Raw genomic sequence first — 27,755 nt, 5'->3', positions numbered from 1 at the left:
AAGGGCCTGGACTGGGTGTCTCTAGACTGTTTTAAGTTAGAGGAAAAAAATAACTCTAAGCCACTGTTGCTAGGAGCTGAACGTCAGCCTCAACTGGACAGAGTGACCTGAGGACATTGCTTACTTGGAGTCTTAGTTTCCTAATTTATGAGCTGATGGAGTCATGTGCCACCTCTACAGTTCCCTCTGTTTCTAAGACTCTGTACAGATGCACAAGTACGAAAACCCTGAGGCTCACCAGATCTCTATTCCACCTTGGCCTCCTGGGCAAACTTGAAGGCATCTACATCCCTAGGTGGAGTCACGAGGACTATAACTTTATACCACGTGACCCAGCAGTTCCACTCCTGGTTATAGACCCAGGAGAAATGAACACACACATACACAAAAAAAGTGTACATGAATGCTCATAGCAGTATTATTCTTACTAGCTAAAAAGTGGAAGCAACCTGAATGTCTATCCATTGATGGATGGATACACAGAAGACGGCATATGCACACAGTGGAATATTATTCATCCGTACAATGTCATGAAGTACTGACACCTGCGACAACAGGGATGACCCTTGAAAACATGCTGAATTTAAAAAGCCAGACACACAAGACCGCATGTTGTGTGATTCCGTGTATATGAAATGTCCAGAAAAGACAAGTTTGTAGGGACAGATTCGTGGCTGCCAGGGGCTGGAGGGAGAGGGGACCGGAGGGGCGGCACGTGGCTGTGGGTGATGAAAACGTTCTGGAATCACACAGTGGCGATGCTTGCACAGCTCTGTGAATATACTCAAACCCCCTGACTTGTACTCTTTTAAATGGTGAACTTTGTGTCATGACTGTGCAGCATCTTGAGTGAAATGGACGGCGCCAAGCTAAGCTTCTCTGCATACGTGTCGGCACGCACGCCTTAAGAAAAGCACGAAGGGTCAGGGAGGTAGGAGAAAACGCCTCCGAGAAGCACAGGTGGGAATGAGTCTGTTTTCAAGTAAATGGCTCAACTTGGAGCCATTTAGAAAAGCATGACCTTGCAAGAGAATTTCTCTTACACACTGGAAATAAATCAACATCATTCCAGTTGTCAAGTAGTGTTGTGTAGTACGCAAGTTACAACTAAAATGGGGTAAAAGGCGGTGTAAATGGTGTAAAAGGCGGTACTCCAAGGAATATTCGTGAATTCCCACTCATTTTCACAATAAGTACCCCCCGATGGAGTATTCTTCTTGCCACCATAATTGCAGTAGGACATACGTGTGGTGTTTTAGAATCAGGAGATGCAGCGTTGCCTGACACTGACCCCGTCAGAGACAAAACACTCGACCCTGTGCCCAGCCCATGGGGGAAGGTTGAGTGTGGATCCAGGGACACCTCTGGGTTTTTCCTTGAAGCCAGGACACTTCTCTTTCCCTCCTTCATGATCCTCGTGTGGCCTTGTCAACAACAGGACCTGGGAGGTGTGGCTCTAGAGAAAGAACAGAGTCCAAGATCTGATTTGTACAGAAAGTTCTGTGACATGAGACAAAATTCTCTGAGCCTCCGCCTCCTTACTTACAAAATAAGGAAGTCCAACTAGATGACCTCTTCAGGTTACTTTTAGCTCAAATTTCTATTAATCTAGCACAGGTAGTGATGAAATGGGAGCTCAGCTCAGGGCTGAGGCAGAGGTGCAGGCGAATCTGGAGCACGTTGGGGTTCCCGTTCCTTCTCAGACGCTTGGGGTGACTCCAGCTCACCCTCCCTAGCCCCAGCCTCAGAATCCTGCATCACATCCCAGTGGGTCTCGTAATTCGGGTACCATGCCTGACCAGAAGTGAATGTCCTCCTGGTGCACCTCAGGGAGGGCTGGAAGAATTACTTTGTAGAAATGGTGTCGAAAACACACACCGTCACCATCACCCCCACTACTAAATCCCATCACACAATGCTAACGTGACAAACGATAGTAACAGTTTCAAAAAGTATCTCGTAATTCAGCTGCTATTCTGTGCATTTTCCTACTTTTGCAGTGTTTTCCTATGTGTGCATTTCAAGTCCCTTTATACAAATGGGCTTCTAAAGCTTCGCCCTGTAGCGTCTGCTTGGCGGGTCGGCCTGGCACCCCTGTTCCGCTCATGCAGAAGCGAGCCCTGGCAGTGTGCGTGTGGGTGTGCCGACGGGCTGGCGGGCTGGCCTGCTGGGTGCCTCCTGTCAGCTCTTTTCTCACAAGGTGGAAAGAGAAGCAGGACACTTACAGGATGCCAAGAGGCACCTGGCAGGATTCCCTCTCGTCTCCAAAGTTACCCATCATGTGTCTGACAGGTTGTGGGAAGGCATGGCCAAGGGCGGATCCAGGGGGCCCTGGCAGCTGCCCCAAGTGATCAGAGCTCTTCAAACCAATGTTCCGCTTCAGCGAGGTTGTTGGAAGCTTTACACTAGCTCAGCAGGAAATGCACCTGCCTGTTCATTGTTAAGTGTAGAAAATTAAAGCAGAATCCCCTGCTCCTGACCCGTTTGACCCTCCGCATCACTGGCTCTAGTTTTATGATGTATAATATTCAGAAGGCAAAGCGCTCCTCATTCCCACTTGGGGGGCATTTGGTAGAATGAGCTTATTTTCACACTATTTAGAATGGCGCTGCTCACACTTCTTCTTTGAAACTGCTTTCATACTTCAGCCTCTTCCTCGTTTTTCTTCTTTAAAAAAAAACCACACTTAAGTGGGAAGAGAACCAAGTAGAATGAAATGAACACAGGGTCAGATTTAAAGGAATATTTTCTCTAATTTTGAATTTGTCTAAAAATTAGAGAAAAATCATAAACCTACAGTTTCCTTGGTGTTTTTTTCTTCCTAGAGGGGTACGTAAATATGTTTTGCACATTTGCTTATTACTTACACTTCACTTCTCTTCCCAAAATGAGAAACTGACTGGCCCGGATTAAGGCAGAACACTGGCATATCTTGACAAAGTATAACTGATCCCACAGAAGCATATAATCTTTACTAAAAGTCACTTGTTAAAATCCCACAGCTTCTTTGGTGATTGAGTTCAAGTCTAGAGGCAGGCTTGGGGTCAAATCCCAAATTTCAAAGCTGCATGGTAGGAACACAATAAACTGAAAATTATAGTGGCTTACCTATTAAAAGTAAAACTCTCCAATAATCCAGAATTTATAATTTCATATGAATCCAAAGGTAGTTAATGTGCAAATAGTTTGTAATGTAGTATAAACATAATTGCTGGGAGAAAGTTTGCTTGAGAATTTTAGTCTATTAACAATTTATAAATCTGTTGGGATTTCTAAGTACAGGGGATTTCATTAACTTAAAATGTCACAGTATCATACACCCTTTGACAGAATATTCCACTTAGAGTACTTCACACAATGATATATGCACAGACTTATTCACTGTGGCGCTATAAGATAAAAGCATAAGCAACCTACATGTCCATTGGTCGGGAACTGGTTAAATAAAACATGGCGCAGCGACATAATGGGAACTATTTATCCATTGAAAGGAGGCGGCCGCTCTGTATTTTAAAGATACACTGTTTAGTGAAAAAAGGCAGCAGAACAGTATTGGTATCATAACCTGTGAAGAAAGAAAAAGGGAATAATCTCAGTAGGTTTCAAGACTCATGGAAAATTTCTGCAAGGACGCAAGAAAGATAACAATATAAGAATGCCTGCCCTCCGGGAAAGAAAATGCGTCGAGACACAGGAGGAAGAGCGGCTTTCTTTCCACTCTCTGTGCTGTGCGCATGTAGTAACTATTTGTAGAGGAAATAAAGGTATAGTAGGGTTTCTCCATGAGAATAGTCAGTGTGCTCTCAAGCAGGCATCTCTCAACTCTAACATATTTACTTGAAGGCATCTTAAAGTTCGGATTGCTCTCCCGTCTTAAATTGGCTGTGACTGTGGTTGGTTCCGTTTTACCACATTGACCAGTAAATTCATGTGAGATTTTCCCCATCCCTTCGCTTTTCTGAAAGAAGGATTCAATATAATGTGTTCTGAAAGTGACATTTAAATTGATAATAAAGAGACAGAAAAGAGGACACCATTAGGACACAAACGTTTATGTGATTTTAGCCATTACAACAGTAGTTCAGAAAGATCTCAGATGTTACATGGATGTCATCAGTATTACAAAGAGGAAAAAAAAAAAGGGACGGGCAACAGTGAAGAGCACCTGTGAACCAGCGCCCGGCCGCGGTGACCCCAGCCCATGCTTCTCTCCTTCCGCGGGCCCCCCTCCCCCTCGCTCTCCTCCCGGCCTCCAGCCACGGGGCCTCCGGCCACGTCCAGCCGCACGCGGGGCTCAGGCCTCGTCCTCGCCCTCCTCCTCCTCAAACTCCCCCTGCTCGTCGGCCGTGGCGTCCTGGTACTGCTGGTACTCGGACACCAGGTCGTTCATGTTGCTCTCGGCCTCGGTGAACTCCATCTCGTCCATGCCCTCGCCCGTGTACCAGTGCAGGAAGGCCTTGCGGCGGAACATGGCCGTGAACTGCTCCGAGATGCGCTTGAACAGCTCCTGGATGGCCGTGCTGTTGCCGATGAAGGTGGCCGACATCTTGAGCCCGCGGGGCGGGATGTCGCACACGGCCGTCTTCACGTTGTTGGGGATCCACTCGACGAAGTAGCTGCTGTTCTTGTTCTGCACGTTGAGCATCTGCTCGTCCACCTCCTTCATGGACATGCGGCCCCGGAAGATGGCGGCCACGGTCAGGTAGCGGCCGTGGCGCGGGTCGCAGGCGGCCATCATGTTCTTGGAGTCGAACATCTGCTGCGTGAGCTCGGGCACCGTCAGCGCGCGGTACTGCTGGCTGCCCCGGCTGGTCAGCGGCGCGAAGCCGGGCATGAAGAAGTGCAGGCGCGGGAAGGGCACCATGTTCACGGCCAGCTTGCGCAGGTCGGCGTTGAGCTGGCCCGGGAAGCGCAGGCACGTGGTGACCCCGCTCATGGTGGCCGACACCAGGTGGTTGAGGTCCCCGTAGGTGGGCGTGGTCAGCTTCAGGGTGCGGAAGCAGATGTCGTACAGCGCCTCGTTGTCGATGCAGTAGGTCTCGTCCGTGTTCTCCACCAGCTGGTGCACGGACAGCGTGGCGTTGTAGGGCTCCACCACCGTGTCCGACACCTTGGGCGAGGGCATCACGCTGAAGGTGTTCATGATGCGGTCGGGGTACTCCTCGCGGATCTTGCTGATGAGGAGGGTGCCCATCCCGGACCCGGTGCCGCCCCCCAGCGAGTGGGTCAGCTGGAAGCCCTGCAGACAGTCACAGCTTTCTGACTCCTTCCGGACCACGTCCAGGACCGAGTCCACCAGCTCCGCGCCCTCCGTGTAGTGGCCCTTGGCCCAGTTGTTGCCGGCACCGCTCTGGCCTGCCGGAGGGAAAGAGTCTTCGTAAGTCCCTGATGACTGCCTTCGATTCCTTTCTCCCTAAACCCTTTAATAGAGCTCAGGGAGTCAGTGCTCCGAGCAGATTATTTCAGGTTGTCGTTAAAATGGCCAGACATTAAAATATTTGGTCGTGGACATGATTATAAATAAGGAGGGTTAGGGACCTGGCTATTAGAGGTTGAACGGCATTTTGTTTTAGGGTATACTGAGACAAAATCAACACACAACTCTATACTGTATACAACTCTAAGGCGGTCACACCGCTCCACCCTGAGCTGTCCAGCGTAAAATGTGCCTCCCAGGCCGTCAGCCATGGCAGTCACTCACCAAACACGAAGTTGTCGGGCCTGAAGATCTGGCCGAAGGGTCCAGACCTGACCGAGTCCATGGTGCCCGGCTCCAGATCCACCAGGATGGCCCGAGGCACGTATTTGTTACCTGCGGGGACAGAGCAGGACTCAGACCTGCAGGCGGAGAGCTCGGGAGAGGAGGGCCTGGAACCAGCTTCCTTTTTGCAGGCGCTGATTGTCTCCCCCAAACAAAGGACATAGCACGACAGGATTCTCAAAGGGGCGCCCGCTGGAAAACCTCAGGGAAAGATGGGAATCCTAAATCCGCCAGTCCACCCTCCCCTGGGGCCACACCCCTGGGGTCAGTCCCCGGGGGAGAGGGGAAGGGGTAAAGGCCATCACCAGTGGCTTCATTGTAGTACACGTTGATTCTCTCCAGCTGCAGGTCACTGTCTCCATGGTAACTGCCGGTGGGGTCGATCCCATGCTCATCGCTGATGACCTCCCAAAACTGAGACACAAAAAGCTTGCATTTAGCCACGCCCCACCCTTCAGAGAGGCCGCGACTCACAGTGAAAATCCCCATCTCAGTTCCGATAACCCAACCTCTAGGAGCTTTAAGGCAGCGGGACCTGCACAGGCGCAGGGCTTGCATTTTGCAAGGCCACGGAACTGAAACTGGGCGTTTCCCGGGCGAACAGCTGCTCGCGGCAGGAGGCGGGGGTCTGGCGGGGAGGGGCGGACGCGCAGGGACCCCAGCGGCGCCTAGGGGGCGGGCAGGGGAACAGGGACCGGAGGGGGCTGAAGGAGGGGGGTTTTAGGTTCAAAGCACATCCAGAGACCTCAGGAAGATCGCTCTCCGCCCCTCCCCCCGCAGCTCGACTCGGGTTCGAGCGCGTCAAATCGATTCTCCTGGCGTCGGGGCCCCGCCCGCAAAGCCGCGCACACAGCCCGGCGGACACACCCCCGCGCTCTCCAGGCCCGCGTGCCGGGCTAGGAGAAGAGCCGGGAGGAAAGGGAGGCCGTGTGGGACCGGGATTCCAAACGAGTTACAGCAGAAAGTTGAGAGGTTCCTCCCCATGCCCCCCAAAAGTCGCCTCGGGCCCACGTCCCGCTCTGCGGCCCAAAGCAGCCGGGAAGGTCTGCGCTTGGCGAGCCGCGGGCCTGCTCAGGACCACGCTAGCGCCCGCAACCCCGAAGGGCGCTAGGCCGGCGTCCCCGGCCCCACCCCGGCCCCTCCCGGGCGCCGCGCCCACCTTGGCGCCGATCTGGTTGCCGCACTGGCCCGCCTGGATGTGCACGATCTCACGCATGGTGCCGGCTCGCTGCTTCTGGCCCCGGTCGGCGTCTGGTCAGTCTGTCCGTCCGCCTACACACCCACTGCGGGGTCACCGGGAACGCGCTCGGGAACCAGCCGGCTGAGAGCGTCCGCCCAGCGGGCTCGGCCTTTTATGCGAGGAGGGTGGGGCCGCCCGCGCAGGCCGCGCCCCCAGCCCGAGCTCCCCAGTCCCCTTCGGGCTAGCGCTCTCCAGGCCCCGCTGACGTAATGCTCCGGGCCCCAGGGACCGTCCAAGGGGCTGGACCACGGGCCCGCGGCCAATCAGCACAGGCTTGCGGAACGGGCGAGGCATGGGGGCTGCGGGGGTAGGATGGGGGCGTGCGCATTGTCTAGGATGGGGGGAGGATGTGGAAAAGCTGGGCCCTGCGACTGCGGGGTGGGTGGCGGAACCGAGGGCGGAGGGCGGCGACGCGAGGGTGACCAGGGTGGCGGGCCGGGTGTCTGGGGGGAGAGCTGGCACTGAACGGGGGGGAGCCAGGGGACTGGAGCCCGTGGAGAGGGTGTCAGGTGCGCCGGAAAGGAGAGCGCTGTGCTCCGGGTGCTGGCAGGTGTCAGGGGTGGCGGGGTGGCGCAGGTTTCGCTACCAGCGAGGATTGCGGCCCTCCTCCGCCCAGGGCCGGAGACCCCTAAGCCACCCTCCCTGGTGAGACCACCGCCCCTTTCCCCAGCCCTTAGAGGCCAACGACTGTCCTGCGGCCGAACCTCGGTCGCACAGAGTCTTGGGAGAGGACAGGCTGCCCCAGGAGAAAGTCCTGTGTGATGAGTTTGTTGGGGTCTGAAGGCGGTGACCTTGGACACCTAAGGCCCAAGAGCCCCAGGGTGCCCTCCGCCCCGCCCCCCCCCAGCATCCGCGCGTCCTCTCTTTTGTCTCCTGCCAAGGGCCCCTTCTCTGTGGCGGCAGCATCCATGGCTGGGGCGACCTCCGCGCCTCCTCCGCCCTGCGCGACCCTCTCCAAGAGTCCACAGCTCCCCGGCTGGTACCCAGGACCCCTCCACCCCGCGGGTCGGCTTTTGTTCCTTGGGAGTGGATGGGGTGGGTGTGGCCGGCCGCGCGGGGTGGACTGTCCAGCGGTCGGAAGAGGGTGGGGTTCGGGGGCGGGGCTGCGGCAGAACAAAGAGCTGGAAAATGCGTGGGCTACCCTCCCAGAGCTGAGCATTTAAAAAGCACTGGGTTCAGTCCATCTATTGTCCAGAAAGGGGTTGGGTTCCAAGGGAGGTCATCGCCCGCCCCACCGCCAACATTCTCGTCATCCATCAGGCGCCGGACCCCGAGGCGGCCCCGTGGTCCCCAACCTTCTTGCCGCTGCCGCGGGTGAGGGACACGCCTGAAAACTGCAGCACCGCGAGGTAGAGGTCACCCAAGACCCCGAGGCGCTTCCCGCGCGCGTGCGCAGAGGCTCAGCCCAGACACTCCTTCAAACCCACAATTTCTAGAGTCCAAGAAGGAGCTGATCTCTTTGTTAGTTTTCGTGTGTGTGTGTGTGTGTGTGTGTGTGTGTGTGTGTGTGAGAGAGAGAGAGAGAGAGAGAGAGAGAGAGAGAGAGAGAGAGGAGAGCGCGCGCTGGAACCTGGCTCCCGCAATTCTGTGGGTGAAGCTTCCCCTCTTCCACCCTGACCCTTGACGGGTCTTCTGCGAGGTGACGTGACCCCTTTTCATCCTCAGGCGAGAGGGCCCGAATGAGCCGGGTTCCCGCGGCGGAGCGCAGCCCGCAGCTGTTGAGTGAGACCCTCCCAGAAGTGTCAGCAAGCTGTCATCGCCTCCCTTCCCGCTGGGGGTGGAAGGGGGGCTTTCAGCCCAATTCCTGCGCACAAAGAGAGACAGAGAGAACAAAAGCCCAGCCGCCCCCAAACACCCCTTGTGCCCGACTGCAGCTCGGGGCAGAGGTCCCCAGATGCGGCGGCCGGAGCCAGGGTTGGGAGGGGTCGGGCGGGGGGCAGAGGGGCGGAAGATCGGCCCACATGCCCGCTTGCGGGGCTCCAGCGCCTGACCCCGAGTTACTAACCCAGCTCCCACAGATGCAGAAGCGTCCAGGGCGAGTGATGCCCGGGGTCACACAGCAAGTTAAAGACAGGACTCAGGCCGGAATCCCGCTTCCCGGCTCCCAGCCCTGGGCAAGGGGACCGCGTCCAGGCAGAAAGGGCTGTGCCTGGTGTCAGCACCCGGACCTGGGGGTGGCGGCTCGGCTGGGACCGAGCCGCGCGGGAAGGACCCAAGCGACGGCCGCACACACGCTGCTGGTGTGGACGCGCGCCGAGCGGCTAGAGCCCCGCCCGGGCGCCGAGCGCAGCGCTCCCGGGGATGAGCTCCTCGCCCGACACCTTGAGCCCCACCAGCTCCCGCACCTAACGGTTTATTTCTCAGCTCCCGTTTCACCGCCAGATTTCCGCGGAGGGCCCGGCGTGGAAACGCGTGTTCAAGATTACGTGGATAAAAGGACCCTTTCCTCCAGGGTTTCTTTTTTGGGAAGGGGCTTAGGATAAGGCGAGGGTGGAACTCATCCTTCCGAAAGCCTGGATGCCCTTGAGGACTCAGCACTTTGGGCTCAAGGCCTGCCTTCATTTCATACCATTTGCCGGTACTGTCCCGCATCCCCGCCGCCTCTACCGAGCGGGCATTCTCGTTAACTGTTCCACGGCCCCTCCCCAACTTGGAAGTATGATACTGCGCATTTTAATTTTCACAAGGAGCTGGTTTTATGTCGGAAGGATGTGTTGATGACAGCCAAGTCTTTCCCTGAAGTTTTCAGTTTATCTGCCAACCCTTATCACCCTTATTCTGCTTAGCTCTCAGAGAAGAGGCTGGTGAAGAAGGGCTTTCAAAGAGAAAGACAAATCGCTCTCAGTTGGGTCCTCCAGCATCCAAGCGTTTCTTTTTGTCTGTGTATTACACTCAATTCCTCTCCATCTCGGTCGTTGTACATCAGACATGAAGGCGTCAGAACAGTATATTTCATCATCACTTACATGCTATTAACTTTAACGATGCACTAACATTTCTAAATTTTCCCTTCCTGAGACCATTGTAGAAATTACACATGTAAAATAAAATTCGACCTTTATTTTATGAATAGCATCGTGTGGCTGAGGTAAGATACCCGCTAAGCTATTAAAACCCTCTTTGCTCCCACACTTTTCAGAGTATTTTCAGGGGCACATTCTCAAGTGATTTTGCATTTCTCTCTTACGTGGTCACATAGTTGTGTTAATTAATTGAAGTCCGATAGAAAGGGGACATTACATAGCTGATTTGATAGTAAATTTTTAAAGCGTCGTTTTCTTAAAGCAAGATATATGTTTTTACACACACTGAGATTGCAAGACTCGTAGCCTTCGGATTTTCCCACTGCCTGCTTGCATTCACCACTTAATACACAGCTCACAGGCCCGGTAGCCTGCCAGCCGACCCTGCCGCCGAGATGCACGCGGTTTCCTAGGCAACCGACACTTAGCCAATGAATGAAGAGGAATCGAAAGAAAGAGACTGCAAATCCATCATTATTTCCTTTTTTACCCGTCCCAGTGCTCTCCAGCTAGAAATATTGGAAAGCTACCAACCCTAATATTTATGCAAAGGAGTCAAATGCCCGGAGAACTGGGCCTAGGAAGGGGTCCAGCCCTGTCTTGTGACTGCGGGGAGGGGGTAGTGGAAAGGGTTCACGGGACTCGCCGAGACGTGTGCTTTCTCAGCTTTGTCACTCCCCCTGTTGATGTCCCACTGTCCCCGTTTCCTCCCAGGCCTTCCCTCCCCCCGTGAGAAGCCAGCAGCTCCCGGCAGAGCTGCCCCGGGGGCTCTTTAATCAAAGGGCTGCCTGGGTGGGAGCCTCAAGCCCTCGTCCTTCCGCAGTCGTGGGGCTCTGTGGGGACCCAGGTAACAAAAGACGGAGATGAGCAGAGAAAATTCCGAGGCCGTGAATGCAGGGTGTGCGGCGACGTTCACTTTTGTTCCGCCGCGAGGCTGGCTGTTTTCCCACGGCCGGTGACGGAATCTGGGTTAAAATGGCCTCAGTCCAGACTGAGAGCGCTGAGCTTTCACCGAAGAGCTTTACCGTCTTTGTCCTGCAGATCGGCGGAGGGAGCCGGACCCGGCTTTCCCGGGCACAGCTTCCCTTTTAAAAGCGGTCCCCCTCCCCCCGTCCCCTACGCCGTCAGGGGTTTGTAAGGTTCTTGGGCTGGGGGAGGGCAGGCCGGAGGATGCGGGCTCTGTGAATCCTGGTGGACGGGCATCTCGTGACACAGAGTCAGACTGGGCGGAAAATAGAAGCAGAGTAGAAACCACCCTTGAATGGGACCGTTATAGCGTACTGAGATTGACACGTGCAGCCCGTGACATCAACAAACGTAGAAATAAAGTCCTTATGAAATGAACGCTACACACAGAAGGTAGGAGGGGAGCCATTTTAAGTTTCAGCACAGATCGCTGTAGTAGTGATGTGACTGCGGGGCAGCCCCCCCCGACCCCCCAGTAGAAACCAGCCCCCAGCCACTGGTGCTCACGGAGATGCAGGCAGCTCACCATTTGCCCCAGACCTTTGCTTGCCACTTAAATGGAATTAAAACGTGTATTCAGATAGATAGATGCACACAAATACATAGAGTAACACCCTTGGCCTCTTGGATTTAGACGTCTGGTCACGATTAACGATGTCTTCACTGCAGAAACAGGTCACCTTCTGAGCAGGAACTCTTGGCTTGGCGTGTTCAGCCTCCTTTTTAGTGGCCACCACATATTCATGGTACATTTTCAAGAAAATAATGCATTAGGAGTACCTCTGGGAGGACTCTCTACCTCTTTCAAAATCAGCACTAGAGAGGAAACGTATCAAAAGATTTGGTTTCTCACATATCTCCGGAAGAACTGAAAGCAGAATTTCGAAGAGATATTTGTACACCCCTGTCCACAGCAGCGTTATTCACAATAGCCCACGGTGGAAGTAACCCCAAGTGTTCAGCAATAGATGAATGTACAAAAAAACCAAATGTGGTCTACACACACATGGAATACTCTTCAGCCTTAAAAAGGAAGGAAATTCTGACACCTGGTACGACATGGATGAACCCTGAAGGTATTATGCTCAGTGAAATAAGCTAGTTATGAAAAGACAAATACTGTATAATTTCATGTATACAGGTACCTAGGATAGTCAGATTCACAGAGACAGAGAGAAGGGGGGGTGCCAGTGGGGAGGCGAATGGGGAGTAAGTGTTTAATGGGGACAGAGCTTCAGTTTTGCAAGACGAAAAGTGTTCCGGAGAGGATGGTGGGGATGATTGCACGACAACGCGAATGGACTTAATGCCACTAAACTGTGTGTGTGTAAAAATGGTCGAGATGGCAAATTTTACGTTTATGTGCGTTTTACCAAAATTAAAAATAAAGAATTAGTTCCTCACTAACTATGAAATACCTAGTGGCACCTTTTTTGTCTCGATGCTAATATGGTGCCCCAAGTTTCTCAGTGATTGACAGACAGATACATAGATAGATACACAGATGATAGATACATAGACACTAGGTAGATATTTTAAAAACCAGGATCAATTTCATCATTCATTCCTCCTCCTTTTGCCCCGAAAGTGGTGTCAGAGGCATCTCAGTACTGTTGACTCCGGGCTCTCCTTGTTCATTCGTCTCCATGGACTCCCCGTGGTCCACAGTCTTAGCGCAGAGTTCAGGCGGCTGCAGCCCGGGTGATCTGCCATCCCAGGGTCACCTGCACCCTCTGCCTCTACAGTACATCCCAGGAGACTTGGACCTGCCCGCCCATCTCCTTTCAGGATGTGTTCTCCCCGCCTCTGAGTCTCTGCTCATGCTGTGCCATCGACCTGGAGTAACCCTCTCCTCTCTTCATCCGGTGACATTTCAATTGTTCTTCATGCTGCAGCTCAACTATCTGTGATTCGTCCCCCTGTTGCCAGGAACAACGAACTGATGATGCTCTGCTCCACCAGAGGCTTCTTCACGTGGTTAATGCCAGTTTTGCATTTGTTACATTAAAGCAGTGATCACTGGGCTTTTTCATTGCACACCTCCACCCGTTAAAAAAAAAGAGTTGAGAATGCATATTGCCCAATACTGTATATGTATTTATCCATAAATTGTATATATTTATTTATTGTAAACATTTATTTTATTTATTTTTGGCTGCATCGGGTCTTTGTTGCTGCACGCAGGCTCTTCTCTAGTTGCAGCCACCAGGGGCTACTCTTCATTGCGGTGATTGCCTTGGCTTCTCTTGTTGCAGAGCATGGGCTGTAGGCGTGTGGGCTCAGTACTTGTGGCATGCGGGCTCTAGGGTGCGGGCTCAGTAGTTGTGGCACACGGGCTCTAGAGCGCTGGCTCAGTAGTTGTGGTGCACGGGCTTAGTTGCTCCGCAGCATGTGGGATCTTCCCGGACTAGGGCTCAGACCCATGTCCCCTGCATTGGCAGGCGGATTCTTAACCACTGCGCCACCAGGGAAGTCCCCTATACTTATTTTTATAAGGCAGCATCTCAAGGTACCATATACTTAGTATGAGTTGTATCGCGAATGATATCAGAAGTTAATCAATATTTCAAATACACTTTTGTATAACTTTTCATTTTATTTTGGCGAACATCTCGCCAGACTTGAGCTCCTCATGGTTTTCTTACCTGACAGTGGGCTTGACTAAGAGCCCGTGGAAGGAGCAGAGTGTCAGCTCTGCCGTCTTATTTTTTTATATGTTTGCATCACTAATATCATCTTCATTTTGCAATTTCTTTGTTGCAGTGTTTTAAGCCCCTCCCTTGCCCAGTTGTGAGGGTCGGGGAACAAATTTATGGGACATAAGTATACATAGGAGTTCTCACAGTTTCTCCCCACGCTGCAAATCTGCTCCCGCCTCTCCCACCTTAAGTTCTCTGCGTGAGATTAGAGTTCGCTCCATCGAGGCCTCTGTTTCCTGCTGGTTTTTGACCTCTTGATGGCAGGAACCACATCTTATTAGCCTTTATATCTCCCCCATTGTCTGAAACTAAGTGCAGGCAAACAGTAAATATTCCTCCAATAAATGAAATACCCCGAATATAAGGCAACCAGGGAACCCAGCTATTTCCAACCCACACAGAAGCAGGTTGGAGACAGAAAAAAGACCAAGTCATTTATAAAGGTGGAAAAAAAAATCACAGTTATCCAGACTTTTTAAAACAATATTCAATACTAGAAGATAATAGAACAATTCCTATAAAATTTTCAAGGAAAGTGTGCCCAAATATTTGTATATCCAGTTACATTGCCTTTTAATTTTTTTAATTAATTAATTTATTTTTGGCTGTGTTGGGTCTTTGTTGCTGCGCGCAGGCTTTCTCTAGTTGTGACAAGTGGGGGCTACTCTTTGCTGCAGTGTGCAGGCCTCTCACTGCGGTGGCTTCACCTGTTGTGGAGCATGGGCTCTAGGTGCGCGGGCTTCAGTAGTTGTGCCTCGCGGGCTCTAGAGCGCAGGCTCAATAGCTGTGGCGCACGGGCCCAGCCGCTCCGCAGCATGTGGGATCTTCCCGGACCAGGGCTCGAACTCGTGTCCCCTGCATTGGCAGGAGGACTCTTAACCACTGTGCCACCAGGGAAATCCCTGCCTTTTAATTTTAAAGGTAACAAATATTTTTGAACATAGAAGAACTGAGGAAATGTAGTTTCTGTGAGCCATTTTGGAAAGAAAAAAAAGGGATCCAGAGAATGTAGAAATAGAAATAAATCTTAGAAAGGTTGGCTGTTTGAAAGCACGTGACCTAAGAGGTAATGGTATCTCTGAATGTAGTCCAGAAACAGATACAGAAGCCCTTCAGTTGAGGAGTTCTGTGGAAATGCTTTTCCAAGCTGCTGGTAGTGACCCTGGCCAAGGACCTGAGGCTGCCGGATCATCATCAAGTTCCCTGTAAACTGGAATTATTACCTCCCTATGGGGAATTGGTTGTTTGCCAGTTTATTCTGGAAGCTTCTCTGCTACAAAGAGTAGAAGATTTCAAGCGATGCAACAACAGGTGCACAGACATTTAAAAATGTCCCATGAAAATATAAAATTCTCAACAAATTGTAAGATTTTAGAGAGAAGATCAAAGCAACAAAGGTATCTCTTGAAGAACTCAGGATGCAAAATAAGAGTGTGTCTGAGGAGGTGAGTGGGGCTTAGAGACATGCCGGGGCCTTGAAGAAAGGAACCGGATTGCAGTAGAGAATCCCCTTCTTATTTTGATGACTAAGGATAAATGCCATGGAAAGAAACAGGACAAGCTATTGGGAAGTCAAAATTCTATGGAAATAACACAGTTTTTATAAGGAATTCTGTAAAACTCACAGAGGCCCCCCCGCCAATGCTGTGATGAAGCTAAATCAGTAAAGGTGAAGTCTACGGTCCACCAAGCTTACGAAGAAAATGACTAAATTTAAGAGCGGTGTGGAGCAGCGATGGAGGAATGAGAAATGCTCTGAGCTCGGTGAACTAATAAAATGACGTGGAAACTCTTAGAAAGATGTGTGAGGACGCTCGCTTGCAGAGAAAAGGAAATTGAAGTTTTAAACCATTGCATTTTGCAGTGGAAGCACAGGCCAATCACTGGAGTGACATTATTTTTAAAGAAACCAGAGAAGGAGGAAGATGAAGAGCTCACAGACAAATCTTTGCTAAATCCTTTGTTCCCAACATAAGCTGACTGCTGAGAGGTCAGCTGGACTGACATTTGGCCGAAATCCTGCTGGAAAATGAAAGAAAAAACCTTGCAGCACAAAGCAGAGATCTGTAATGACCTCTCTCAAAAGAAATACCATACGGGGTTCTGAAAACACAGCTGATTCATGACTGGGATAAATGGGAAAAGAAACGCAGAAGCCGCCAGCTGCAGAGGAAGCGAAACCTTACGAGCAGAGGAAGACGGCACACTGAATGCAGGATGGCAGCAGAGAGGCCTCACAGAACCCCAGGCTGATGCTCGAGGGGGAAGCGCGTGACAGCCGGCCCGCTGTTCTCGCTGGAGTGGAGGGGAAATATGCCAACCCGGGACAGAAATGGAGGCAGTCAAACCTGTGACTTCCGGAGAGAAATCCTCTGCTCCCCGCTCCTCTGCTCAAACCCACGAGGACACGGTACCCACAGCTCTGCATTTCTCTTCTCTTAGGGAAGAGATACACCCCAAATGATCTGCGGATGGGCCGAGGGGATCATATGCAGTTTCTGGAACAGATTTGCCTCTGCCACGGGCTCCAGGGGCCATCATCAGTAAACCCAGAAACCTCTTCCCTTTGACAGGGATGATGTCACAGGTGAGGCTGGCCTCAGAGAAGCCCGGCTTTCAACTGGAGGACGGAGGATGCCCACGGGGTCCGCTTGGACACCTCCTCGCCGGGGGTGGCTTCCGGCCTCTGCGCCGTCTCCCACCCCTTGCTCCCGCCGGGCTCCCCCGCCAGGCCTAGGGAACACTGCCCACTCAGAGCAGGCTCTCACGTGGGGGGAGGCCCTGCAGAGCCCCGCTCTAGAATCCCAGGCCCTCAGTGCTCTGCTCTGACCTCAGGCAGCCTCCCCTGCTCTCCTCCCGTCCCAGAGCCGTGCGCTGTCTGCCTCCACCTTTTGCAAGATGCAGGAATGTCTTCAGGCTCCAGAGGTGACCCTTGTCTCCTGGCTGCTCACAGGACGACTCTCAGGCCTCTCCCAGACCTTCGTCGTGACGATGAACGGGCTGCTGGAAACATCCCTGTGCTTCAAATCCATTTCTATTGTTCTCTTTTGTATTGAATTTTTTATTTTCCCAGGCTGACCTGAAGTTGTGTCCTCTGAGCCACAAATGAAGGCTCTGCAGATGCAGCCGCCTGCAGTAGTACCTGTTTTATTTTGGTTTCCATAATTCGAGTAGTTGGCAAATTACTTTAAACATTATGAAAATATGATGAAAATGAAATACCTTTAACAATTTTTTTTTTTTTTTTTTTTTTTGCGGTACGCGGGCCTCTCACTGCTGTGGCCTCTCCCGTTGCGGAGCACAGGCTCCGGACGCGCAGGCTCAGCGGCCATGGCTCACGGGCCCAGCCGCTCCGTGGAATGTGGGATCTTCCCGGACCGGGGCACGAACCCGCGTCCCCTGCATCGGCAGGCGGACTCTCAACCACTGCGCCACCAGGGAAGCCCATTTTAACAAATATTTTTAAAGTTCAAAAATGTTGTCAAGGTACCTTAAGATGGAGAAAGAAAAAACCTTATTGTAATTTGAAGTGTAGCGAGGTGCCCACCTTTGCGTCCTAACAATTTCCTCGCTCGGGAATCAGATGACCTGGAACGACCGCAGGGGCCTGTTCCTTTGTCCTAGTCGCTGCCTTCATTCTGGAAACCGACTGAAATTAGGTGTGTTCCCAAGCGGGCTAGCACGCTGCCACCTGAAAGGTGCCCAGCTTTCTTCATGACCAGAAGGACCCGGGAGAGTGGGTTATGTCCCAGTGGAGGGTGAGGGTGAGGAAACAGCCCGCTTCCCTGAGCCACTCCGGTCCTGGCGCCTTCCCCAGGTGGGCCTTTCCCGGGAGCGGAGAGCGGGATGGCTCTGGCCTCCTCCCGAGGGTGAGCTGGGACCCCCGTGGTGGGGTCAGGGCCAGGGTCTCGGCCTCTGGAGGTGCTGACTTGCAGCTGGTGCACCCGGCTTGATCCTTTAAAGTGGACTTAGCGGCCACCCAATTCATCCAACACATACCTGCGGGGGTCAGGCTCTGCTCTAGGCCCAGAAAGACAGCAGTGAAGGAGTCGGGCAGAAACCCCTGCCCTCCTGGAGCTGAGCTGCAGCCGAGGTTGTCAAGTTAGAAGCGTCTGGTTCCTGGTTTTTGATGGTTTTTCCTGTTTATTTCCTTGCCCTCATTGGTTCTGTTCATCCCGTTTATGTGCTTCTCCAAGCCTTTCTTTTCTCTGCTAAATCAAGTGTGTGGTCAGACGGGTAATTAAAGGTTGCAGAGACCTGGTGACAGTGAGTCTGGGACGGCTTGTCAGACGAGGTGCAGTCAGGTGCGTTACGCTGACACTCGCGGTGATGACATTAACCCATCCTCCAATCTCCTCCCACCCCCACCCCTGTCTGTTGCTCTCTGAGGGATTATAGATCCTGGTGTGAGAAAACAAGCAAGTGATTCTGGGACTTTGTTGAAAAAAAAAATAAAAAACAAGGAAGCAAACTCTCCGCCTAAAAATGGGCATCTTTAGTCATTACAGGATCATCACGAAGGTGACCGCTAGGCCGAAGGCAAAGGTGAACCTATTTTCCATTGTCACCTTGAAGCCCTCTTTCCTACAGACCAGCCACCGAGAGAGAGAGAGACAGAGAGAGACACAGAGAGAGAGAGAGAGAGAGGGAGAGAGAGACAGAGAGGGAGGGGAGAAGGAGGGGGGGAGAAGGAGAGAGAGGGAGGGAGAGAGAGAGAGAGAGAGACAGGGAGAGAGGGAGAGAGAGACAGAGAGAGAGGGAGAGACAGAGACAGAGAGAGGGAGAGAGAGAGAGAGAGAGAGAGTGAGGGGGGGGGAGAAGGAGAGAGAGAGAGAGAGAGACAGGGAGAGAGGGAGAGAGAGAGACAGAGAGACAGAGAGAGAGAGAGAGGGAGAGAGAGGCAGAGAGAGAGGGAGAGACAGAGACAGAGAGACAGAGAGAGGGAGAGAGGGAGACAGAGAGACGGGGGGGGAGAAGGACAGAGAGAGAGAGGGAGAGAGGGAGAGACAGAAAGACAGAGAGACAGAGAGAGAGGGACAGAGAGAGAGAGACAGGGAGAGAGGGAGAGACAGAGAGAGAGGGAGAGAGACAGAGAGAGAGAGAGAGACAGAGAGAGACAGAGGGGGGGAGAAGGAGAGAGAGAGGGGGAGAGAGAGAGAGAGAGAGGGAGAGACAGAGACAGACAGAGAGAGAGGGAGAGAGAGGGAGAGAGAGATGGGGGGGAGAAGGAGAGAGAGAGACAGACAGAGACAGAGACAGAGAGACAGAGAGAGAGTGTCGGCGGCTGCTGGGTGAACACTGCGAGGAACCCGCCGCGGTGCCGGGGAGGGGCCTTGTCTGGGAAAGTGTGCGTGAGGGGCAGACGGGGCGGGGTGCACGGGGGTGGGACGCTGGGCGTGGGGAGCTCCGTGACCCCGTGGAGGGTTTTCATTTTAGCCGTGAGACGGTGATTCACTGAAGCGCACCAGCTGACCGCGGCCCCTTAGCTGAGGCCTGCAGCAGCTGGGAGAGTTTCCAGACCCCACGGGGCCCCGTGAAGCCAGCAGGTGAGCCTTGTTCTCCTCGCCTCGAGCCCCACTCAGATATGAGCGGTGCGAGGGGCAGCCGCAGGCCTGCGGCTCCTCCGGGCTCCTCCACCGGCTGTAGGGTTTCCGCGGCGTCTGCGCCGGAGGGATGGGCTCGGCGGGCGGGGCGCTCGCCCCGAAGCCTCAGCGGCCATCGTGCAGGTCCCTGGAGGGCCCGTCGAGCAGAGGGGCTGCGTTGCTGTCGCTCTTGTTGCTGGACTGGAAACCGGGCCGTGCAGGGACACGGAGGCAAAGGCCGGGATACAGGAGAAGCGCAGGTCACGGAGCCGGGGACGCAGTTAGACGTGTGGTGACGACCTCTTGAACCTGGAGCGAAGCCTTCAAGACGCTACCAAGGGGAGCCCAGGTCGCACAGACGAAGCGGGACAGCAGAGTGGGAAGAACATCCAGTTTGGGCTCAAACCGCGACCTAAACGGAGAAACTAGGGACTACGGACGCTTCCCCGGGTCGCTGACATGTGGACGGGAAGCTCAGGCCGCGGCTCCCAACGCCAAGTAGGTAGGTGCCCGCCTGGGAACGACTGTCACCGTTAGATGAGGGGATGGGAGGGCATAGGGTCTTGTGCCAAAATGGTTGGGAAAAACCCAGTGTCAGAACTGGGACCCGGAATCGCACCGCCGTGCTGCAACTGGAAGGAAAGTACAAGGAGTTGTGAGGTGTAAGTGGGCAAAGCGCAGACATTATGCCTGGAATCCTGTGGGCAAGGAGGTGAGTTCCGCCTTGGCCTCTGCAGCCTGGTGGCGAGGCTCCAGGTGGGCTCGCTGTAGGGCTGGTAATGGCGCAAGGGCAGGACTGCGCGAGTGGTGGGCAGTGGCTGGACAGCGGTACTTCCGGGCTGGGAAGCCTTGCTGGGGAGCGGGGGGCTCTTAGAGGCAGCTTCCAGAGAGCAGTGCCCAGAAAGGGGGCGACTGGCCCGGTGGGGCTCTTGCAAGTGAAGTTTCCGGGAGATGCAACGTTAGTAACAATTTGTGATTTGCTCTGGATTCTCGGAGTTACCAACCTGGGTCCTTGGACTCTTGAATCAACAGAAATTGGCGAGAGGCCAGAGGCAAGGCTTTACTAGGGCTCTGCAGCGCGAGAGAGCGAAAACAAGTCGCAGGTGCCCGTGCTTTGCCCCCTGAGGACGGCAGGCTGCTCCCTTAAACGGGCTGCAGGTGGGGCGGATCAGAGGTGTGGCTTAGGTGGGCTGCCCACGCCCCTGTGGCGCATGCGCAAGACCCTGCCTGTGCTCCCGGCATCTCAGAAATGGCAGCTGGGTTTTGGCCTTGTTGTTCATAATCGGCCCCAGCTGGGCATGCGTGCGTTATTTTTCATCCCTTATTGTGTCTTGGTATCTTGGTGCTCTAGGAGATGGTCGTTCAGGTGCAAGCACTGCCGCAAAGGGTCCCAGGTCCCAGGCTGCCTCAAGAGGACCTGGTATAGTTTGGGCAGCAGAGTGCGTGGCGGCTTCTTAGGGTGACGAGACTTGGTTAAATACATCGTGTGAATGTATTTGACCTTCTGAGCTAGGGTCACCCTTCTTTTTTTTTTTTTTTTTTTTTTTTTTTGCGGTACGCGGGCCTCTCACTGCTGTGGCCTCTCCCGTTGCGGAGCACAGGCTCCGGACGCGCAGGCCCAGCGACCACGGCTCACGGGCCCAGCCGCTCCGCGGCATGTGGGATGTTCCCGGACCGGGGCACGAACCCGTGTCCCCTGCATCGGCAGGCGGACTCCCAACCACTACGCCACCAGGGAAGCCCCCCTTTTTTTTTTTTTTTTTTTTTTTTTTTGCAGTACGCGGGCCTCTCACTGCTGTGGCCTCTCCCGTTGCGGAGCACAGGCTCCGGACGCGCAGGCGCAGCGGCCATGGCTCACGGGCCCAGCCGCTCCGCGGCACGTGGGATCTTCCCGCACCGGGGCACGAACCCGCGTCCCCTGCATCGGCAGGTGGACTCTCAACCACTGCGCCACCAGGGAAGCCCCACCCTTCTTTTTTTAAAAGAAATTTTAATATTGGTAAAACACATATCATAAAATTTACCGTCGTAACCGTTTTGAAGCACACAGGTCTGTGGTATCAACTACAGTCACACTGTTGTGCAAACATCACCACTGTCCAGCCACAGAACTCTTCATCTTGCAAAACGGAAACTCTCTCCCCGTTAAACCCTAACTCCCCACTCCTCCTGCTCAGTCCCTGCCTCGCCATCTACTTGCTGTCTCGCTGAGTCTGACCCCTCTAGGGACCTCATAGCAGCGGAACCATCAAGTGTTTGTACTTTTGTGTCTGGCTTATTCACTGGAGCACAATGTCCTCAAGGTTCCTCCGTGTTGTAGGCTGTGTCGGAATGTCCTCCCTTTTCAAGGCAAGGTCACCCCTCTGAGTGGGTGTCCGGATGCTCAGATGAGGCTTTGCATTGGGGGGATCTTGCTGAATTTAACCCTCCCTTTTCCTCTGTCTCGCTGCCCTTTCTCAGCTCATCCTTCTCCCTCTTCATTTAACAGGCTCTGAGCCCGCTCTGTCCTGTGCCCCCAGCTGTGTCCTCAGTGCTGACCCCACCTCCTGAGCGCCCTGCACTTCCCCCCACTTGGCGCCTGTGCCCAGCCCAGGCCGCCCACCTGGTCCATCTGACTCCTCTGCACCCTCCCACTCCACTCGACCTCTTCCAGGAAGCCCTCCTGAGGGCTCAGTCTGTGCTGGGTGAACCGCCCCGGTCACTCTGTTTGCCTTTAGCCCAGCCCGTACTGAGCTGCACTGTAGCTATTTGGCTTTTCCATTTCTTTCACTAGAAAGAGCTTTGTCTTCCTCATTTTTTTTTTTTTTGTTCCCCTGGTGCCTGGCACACAGTAGTCGCTCAATAATTGTTTGTAGGATAAACATAGGCATGAATAAGTGAAAAACTGCTTGGGAACTCCCCTCTGTGCAAGCCAGGGGCCATCATTAGCATCGGTGGGCTTAATTGCTGCCTTTTATGGACTGAGATAAAGACCTTTTTGGTGGAGATGTAAAGTTTGGGGTGAATACGGAAGGGACCAGTACCGTTTAGATTGGCTCTGTGCAGAGGTAGTATGTAGCATAGCTGCCTTTAAAGGCCCCCTGCTCTCTGAGTCAGGATACAAACATCTGTAGAGACACACAGATTCTTAAGCTATTCAAGGATCGACTCAGAAAGTGCTCAGAGCACAGTGCACGGCTCCACGACTGTCCTAGTGGACACTGCACACCTTCCAGAGCCCCTTGGTGGTCCCCGTCCCTCGCCCCAGAGAGTAACCGCGGTCCTGACCCGTGGCACCAGGAATCCAGCAGCTTTGGATGCGTCTGCGCCCCTCACTGTGAGGTCCATTCATCCCGGTGCGATGCGCGTTCACACACCCGTGTTCCCGGTCCTGGGACCCGGTGCGTGGATGGAGGGGTGCCGCCCTCCCTCTCTCTCGGCCCGGGGAGCGGAGTGGGCAGCCGGGGGCGGGGCGCGCGCTCAAGGGCATCTTTGTGCCCCCGGCACTCAGCGCGGGGCCTGGAGCACAGATGGCCTCAGTAAATGTTTGCCGAGTGAACCCATGAATGGGCGTTTTGTCACTGGAGCTTTTCATTTTTTCCCTTGGCTTTGCTCCCCGCTCTCCTTGAAATACAGCTGCTTTCATGGGCCGCGTCTTTCTTTATTGGGTCGCTGGGCTCGTCTTCAGGGCCAGGAAGAAAACACCAGAAACGGACCCGCCCAGCAGCCATGTTCTGGGCGAAAGAGGTCTCCTTTGTGCCAAGAACAGACCCGTCTACACGCTATGAGGGGGCTCGGGGCCGAGGGGCTGGCCCACGGGCCGTGTCTCACGCAGCGCCCTGGCACCAAGGCGGGGAAGGGGCTTTGACATTCTTGAGACACCCCCCAACGTGCTGAGCAGCCAGCCCCACCTGCCCCTCCCACGGCAGGGCCTCTGTGGATGGATTTCTGCATCACATGATCCTTTCAGCCGGAGACACACACGCACACACACGCACGCACGCACGCACATGCACACACAAGCACGCGCGCGCGCATGCAGGCTTTTGTTCCCTGTCCTCCGTGTCTGCTGATCGCGGGCTCAGCTCTGAAGTGTGGCCGAGGATTCTGCGAAAGCCTCAGGGGCTGCGCCCAGAGGCGGGTCCGGCGCTGGACGCAGGGGTGTAAGCGCCATCTTCCGCTGGCAGCTGTGTCTCTGCTTCCTTGTGAGTCTCATAGTGCCACCGACCCCACCTGCGCCCCGGAGCCTTCGAGTCACCCCCCAACACAGTCACACGCATGGCGACCGCCTTTCCCCGCCCCGGGGGGTCCACGCCCTCCGTGAAAAGGGCCCCCTCCCGGTGTGTGAGCTTGCTCATCGGAAAAGTGCTGAGTCACAAAATCAAATCACATGGAGACCAACGCTTACTTCACTGAAATATTAAACACTGGGATTGTGGGGAATTCTGAGGTCCGGGGTGAGAGGCAGCAGTCCCACTGTACACCTTCAGGGCCACAGCAGATGTCCAGCCGTGGGAGCTTCCGTGGGAGGGCCGCGTGGGGCAGGCTCCCCCCGACACCCCGCAGCCTGTGCATCCCCTCCACCCTGGCTCCCGGCGGCATTCAGCCCCGCCCCCTGAGGGGGGCGGGGGCCCCGGTGGTGCCCATAGAGGCCCCTGAGGGGGGCGGGGGCCCCGGAGGTGCCCATAGAGGCCATGCTCCGCCCGCAGTGACCAAGTGCCTTCTGGGTCCCCTGTCTATCCTGGGGTTCACTTCCTTGTTTGAAAACTCGAGTGTTGTCCTTGTTGGAACCCCCTTTCCTGCTTTGCTCCCCTAAATCCTAGGCTCGTGTCGTCCTTCCCGGGGACTGTGGGCACCCAGGCGGCTGCTCCCCTGGCCAGCCGGACTGGGGGGAACCTTTTTATTCATCACTCATGGGTCAGCCAGAGGCAGGGACCAGACCTCCATCCTAGGGTGGAATTGGGGCTCCTGCCGAGTCCGGCGTGGAGTGAGGGCGTGGGAGGCCGGTCTGCGGCAGGGGCTGAGCAGGTTAACCTCAGGAGCGGGGCAGGCAGGGCTGTACTGAAGCATAGCTGATAAAGAAACTGTATTGACATCTTTCAAGGAGTTACAGAGAAGTCTCAGGGCGGATGATTCTGTCTGTGGTCACACTGCCAGCTCAACTTGTTTCTGTCCACTTTAAGGTTCGTTTCCCTCTGGAGCAAAGTGATAGGATTATCTAATTTTCCTTTGGGGCCAGAGGCTGGTGACATCAGAACTTGGGCAGGGTTTCTTTCGTGAGCTACGGAAAGCTCTGGGACGGCGGCTGCCAGCACAAATATTTTGTCTGCACTCGTGGAGACTGCGCGGGGGGAGGCCAGGGAGGAGGTGGATGCATTGGGAATATAGCTTTTGGGGGACTCGAGGACTGACGGGAAATTAAAAAAGAAATAGGAGCGGTTCTGATAGCCCCCAGGAAGGTGAGCATTCTGGAAGACTTCCCTGGAAGCAGACTGTTCATAGTAGGCCATTTTGGTTGGAGAATCTAACCCTCCTATTTCGAAAATGAGGTAAGAGGAAAGCCACTCTAAAGGACTCACTCTGTTATGTTAGAATAGATGGTAAGGGGATGAGGGTGGGGCAGGGGGACCATTTAGAAGGTTAGCGCCTGAGTCCAGACGGCAGGCGGCGGCGGAGGTGATGCACAGAGCTAGTAGGATTTGCTGATGAGGGAGATGCAGGTGTGAGAGGAAGATGCCTGAACACGTACGCATCAGGGGCCGTGTTCGGAGCAGGGAGACAGCGGGGGAGGGGCGGGCAGCTTCCTCTAACTTGCAAAGTTAGAGGTCTCTAGGCACATTCGGGGGAGATGCTGCGTGGGCAGCCGACCTTATAGGGTTGGAGCTCAGGAAGGAGGCTGGCTCCAGGGACACAAATTTGGGAGAAGTCAGTGTGTAGGAGGTTCGTAAGCTATGGGCTGGGGGGCGAGAGGGAGAGCAGCTAGGGGAGAGGGTGGACCCCAGAACAGAGGAGGCTGGGACTGTGACCCAGAACTAGGGGGAGACAGCCTGGAAGCCACGGCAGCCCAGGCTGGGAAGAGACGGTGTCAGGCTACGGCTCCGACACAGCGGGCTCTTGGTGGCCTCAGTGGGAGCAGCTCAGTGACGGGAAGGGCAGCCCAGTGGAGTGAGTTCAGGAAAGAAAGGGTGAGGAATTGCAGGGGTGGGGGTGATCAGAGTCAATGGGGAGGCAAAAATAGGTTTGAAGGACGTGTCTACACCCTGACCGGAGTAGTCTGGAAGGGGGGGTGGAATCGGGGATGCAGGAGAGAGATACAAACCTCTGGGTGGCGCCCTGGAGGTTAGGCAGGGCCAGTGTGCGAGGAGGGCACAGGACGGAGGACTTGGAGGAGGTTCGTGGCTTTGGTGGGGGAACAGATCTGAAGCAGGATGCGGGTATCATGTACTCTTCGGGGCGGACAGTGACTCAGTTCAAGCACTTGGGGTGGTAGACACAGCTCTGGGCCTCGCCCCCTGACCTCAGGCCTCTGGAAAATCTGGACAATGCTGGTTGGCAGACGCAGAGGCTCTCAGTAAGTCGTGATCTGTTTTGTCACTGTGGCAGGGACAGTGGTGCTCATCGAACAGTCCATCTGCCCCCCACAGCTTGTACCCCCTCTACCCCCGGCAGGTAGGCAGTGACGGGTGACTATTTCTGGCTAATGGGCTACGAGAGGGTGTGATGTGTCACCTCTAAGTTGGAGCATCGAAAGGTTGGGCCCACCCCTGCAGCTGTGACCCAAGGAGCAGTCCGGGTCCTTGAAGGACCACATGCAGCAGAGACCCCACCCTACCTCTTACCCCCTTGCCTGCATCCCAAGCTAGAAATACATGATGAGCTGAGGATAGAGTTTGTTACATCACGGCACCGCCATTTCAGGGCTAAAATGTTACCACAGCATAACCTGGTCTATTACTAACCCAAATACCACGTTACCAACCATGGCATATAACAGAGTTTGGGATTGATTTTGGATTCAAGGCCCAAGGATCTCGTGAGAGAACGCTGTGATGCTGTAAACATCCTCGATGCTCTTGTGACTCACTGGGCACGTGCCCGGGGGCAGCTGCATCTCCAGGTGGGCACACCACGAACCCAGGACTCACCTTTCCTCCCTTGGTAGGGAGCCGACAGGTGTCCTCCCCGTGGGCAGCTCTCTTATCCCTCATCTAAAGCCTGTAGTTCTTGGTTCTTGGTGAATGAAATTCACACCAAAGCTCACAACCCAAACGGTGGCAGAAAGAAGAGAGGAACGAGTCGCGACACCGGGCCCCCTCCGCTCTTCAAGCAGACAGCTGGTAGGCTGGCCTCCTTCACAGCCTCCTGCTGGGCCTTTCATCTGTGGGCCGTGGCTACCTGGGAAACAGGACCTGCTGTTTCATGAGTGTTCTAAAATTGCACAGTTTAGAGAAAAGCCTGGCCCTGACAGAGTTCCCCGAGTTGAGGGTAGGAACTCAGGCCCTCCCCATCGCTTTGCAAAGCCAAGGCCACTCTGCATGGAGCCCGCCTCCTTCCCACCTGCCACCCTGTGGTCCCCTGTGGAATTACACCCTCCTGCTCGCGTTGGAATGGAAGGATCTGGTTACCGTTCTGCATTCTTATCTGATCTTCACAGGGTATTAGCCCTAGAAGGCGCCCTAGAGATAATCCAAGCCAGTCTTCTCCATTTACAGCTCAGGTAACAGACCTAGCAGAGGGGCCCAGGGCTAATGAGCGGCGGGCCAGGCCTGGGGCCTGCAGCCTTGAGAAGTTCTCTGTTTATTCTTCCAGCATTTCCTCACTCAGTCAACCACTGAATCAATATTTGCTTTGCCTGTGACACGCAGGGCCCCTGCTGGCTACCGCTTGGAAGATGAGAGACCGCGTAGCTGCCCTTAAGGAGCTTCCTGAGAAGGAAGATGGGCATGAACAAGGCCACTGCATGAAACGATTGCTCTGTGGGCGGTAAAAAGGCAGGCCAGGAGAAGCTGCAGTCCGTCTGCCCGAGGCGGGGAAGGCTTCCTTAAGGGGCGTCGGGGCAAACCTCCGGGGTTACCCCTGCAGGAAAGCTGGGGCGGGCAGGGGTACGGCGTGCAGTGGGGCACAGGGCAAACGGAGGTGGTGGGTTCTGGCCGCCTCGTGGAGCTTGGTGTCAGCGGGGCGTCAAGTCAGGAGGTGAGGGGCCTTGATATCTGCAAAGGTGTTAGGGCTGAACACCGTTGAAGAACAATTAGGGGCAGTAACGTGGGCAGGTTTATTCACTCGGTCCATCTCTCCATTCATTCACTCGTTCGTTCGGTGAGAAAGGCAAATTGGGAGCCGGCGAAGCAGGCGGCAGGGAAGCCAGTGGGAATGCTACGGCGGCAGCCCAGGCGACAGACGGGCAGGGTCTGTGCCGGGTCGGAGGGCAGGGCGTGCAGGGTGGGGGCCGGAGGGGGCGTGGGTGACATCTGCACAGTGTGCAGAAATAGGATTCCTGAGTTTGCG

General features: G+C 54.4%; 1 protein-coding gene and 1 long non-coding RNA gene across 2 annotated transcripts in view; one reads left to right on the top strand and one right to left on the bottom strand.

Annotated features, from left to right (window-relative positions):
* The window catches only part of LOC132527764 (uncharacterized), a 67,387-nt gene that overhangs the window by 33,967 nt on the left and 5,665 nt on the right, over window positions 1-27,755 (top strand). The window lies entirely within an intron of this gene.
* On the bottom strand, window positions 4,037-7,107 carry TUBB2B (tubulin beta 2B class IIb). The gene is made up of 4 exons (XM_060163791.1): window positions 6,921-7,107; window positions 6,067-6,175; window positions 5,702-5,812; window positions 4,037-5,355 (listed from the first exon to the last, which is right to left on the bottom strand). The coding sequence occupies exons 1-4, from the start codon at window positions 6,975-6,977 to the stop codon at window positions 4,295-4,297; spliced, it is 1,338 nt and encodes a 445-aa protein (XP_060019774.1). The 5' UTR covers window positions 6,978-7,107; the 3' UTR covers window positions 4,037-4,294.

Source organism: Lagenorhynchus albirostris, chromosome 10, assembly GCF_949774975.1.
Source record: "Lagenorhynchus albirostris chromosome 10, mLagAlb1.1, whole genome shotgun sequence".
Taxonomy (NCBI): domain Eukaryota; kingdom Metazoa; phylum Chordata; class Mammalia; order Artiodactyla; family Delphinidae; genus Lagenorhynchus; species Lagenorhynchus albirostris.
The sequence above is the reverse complement of the archived record's forward strand: the minus strand, read 5'-3'. Positions and strand labels throughout refer to the sequence as shown.

Excerpts from the sequence above, each read along its gene's own strand:
- TUBB2B (XM_060163791.1), bottom strand. The coding sequence starts at position 6,977 with ATGCGTGAGATCGTGCACATCCAGGCGGGCCAGTGCGGCAACCAGATC. Across the intron at positions 5,813-6,066 it reads GTACTACAATGAAGCCACTG|GTAACAAATACGTGCCTCGG; the intron begins GTGATGGCCTTT and ends CTGTCCCCGCAG. Across the intron at positions 5,356-5,701 it reads GCCCGACAACTTCGTGTTTG|GCCAGAGCGGTGCCGGCAAC; the intron begins GTGAGTGACTGC and ends TCCCTCCGGCAG.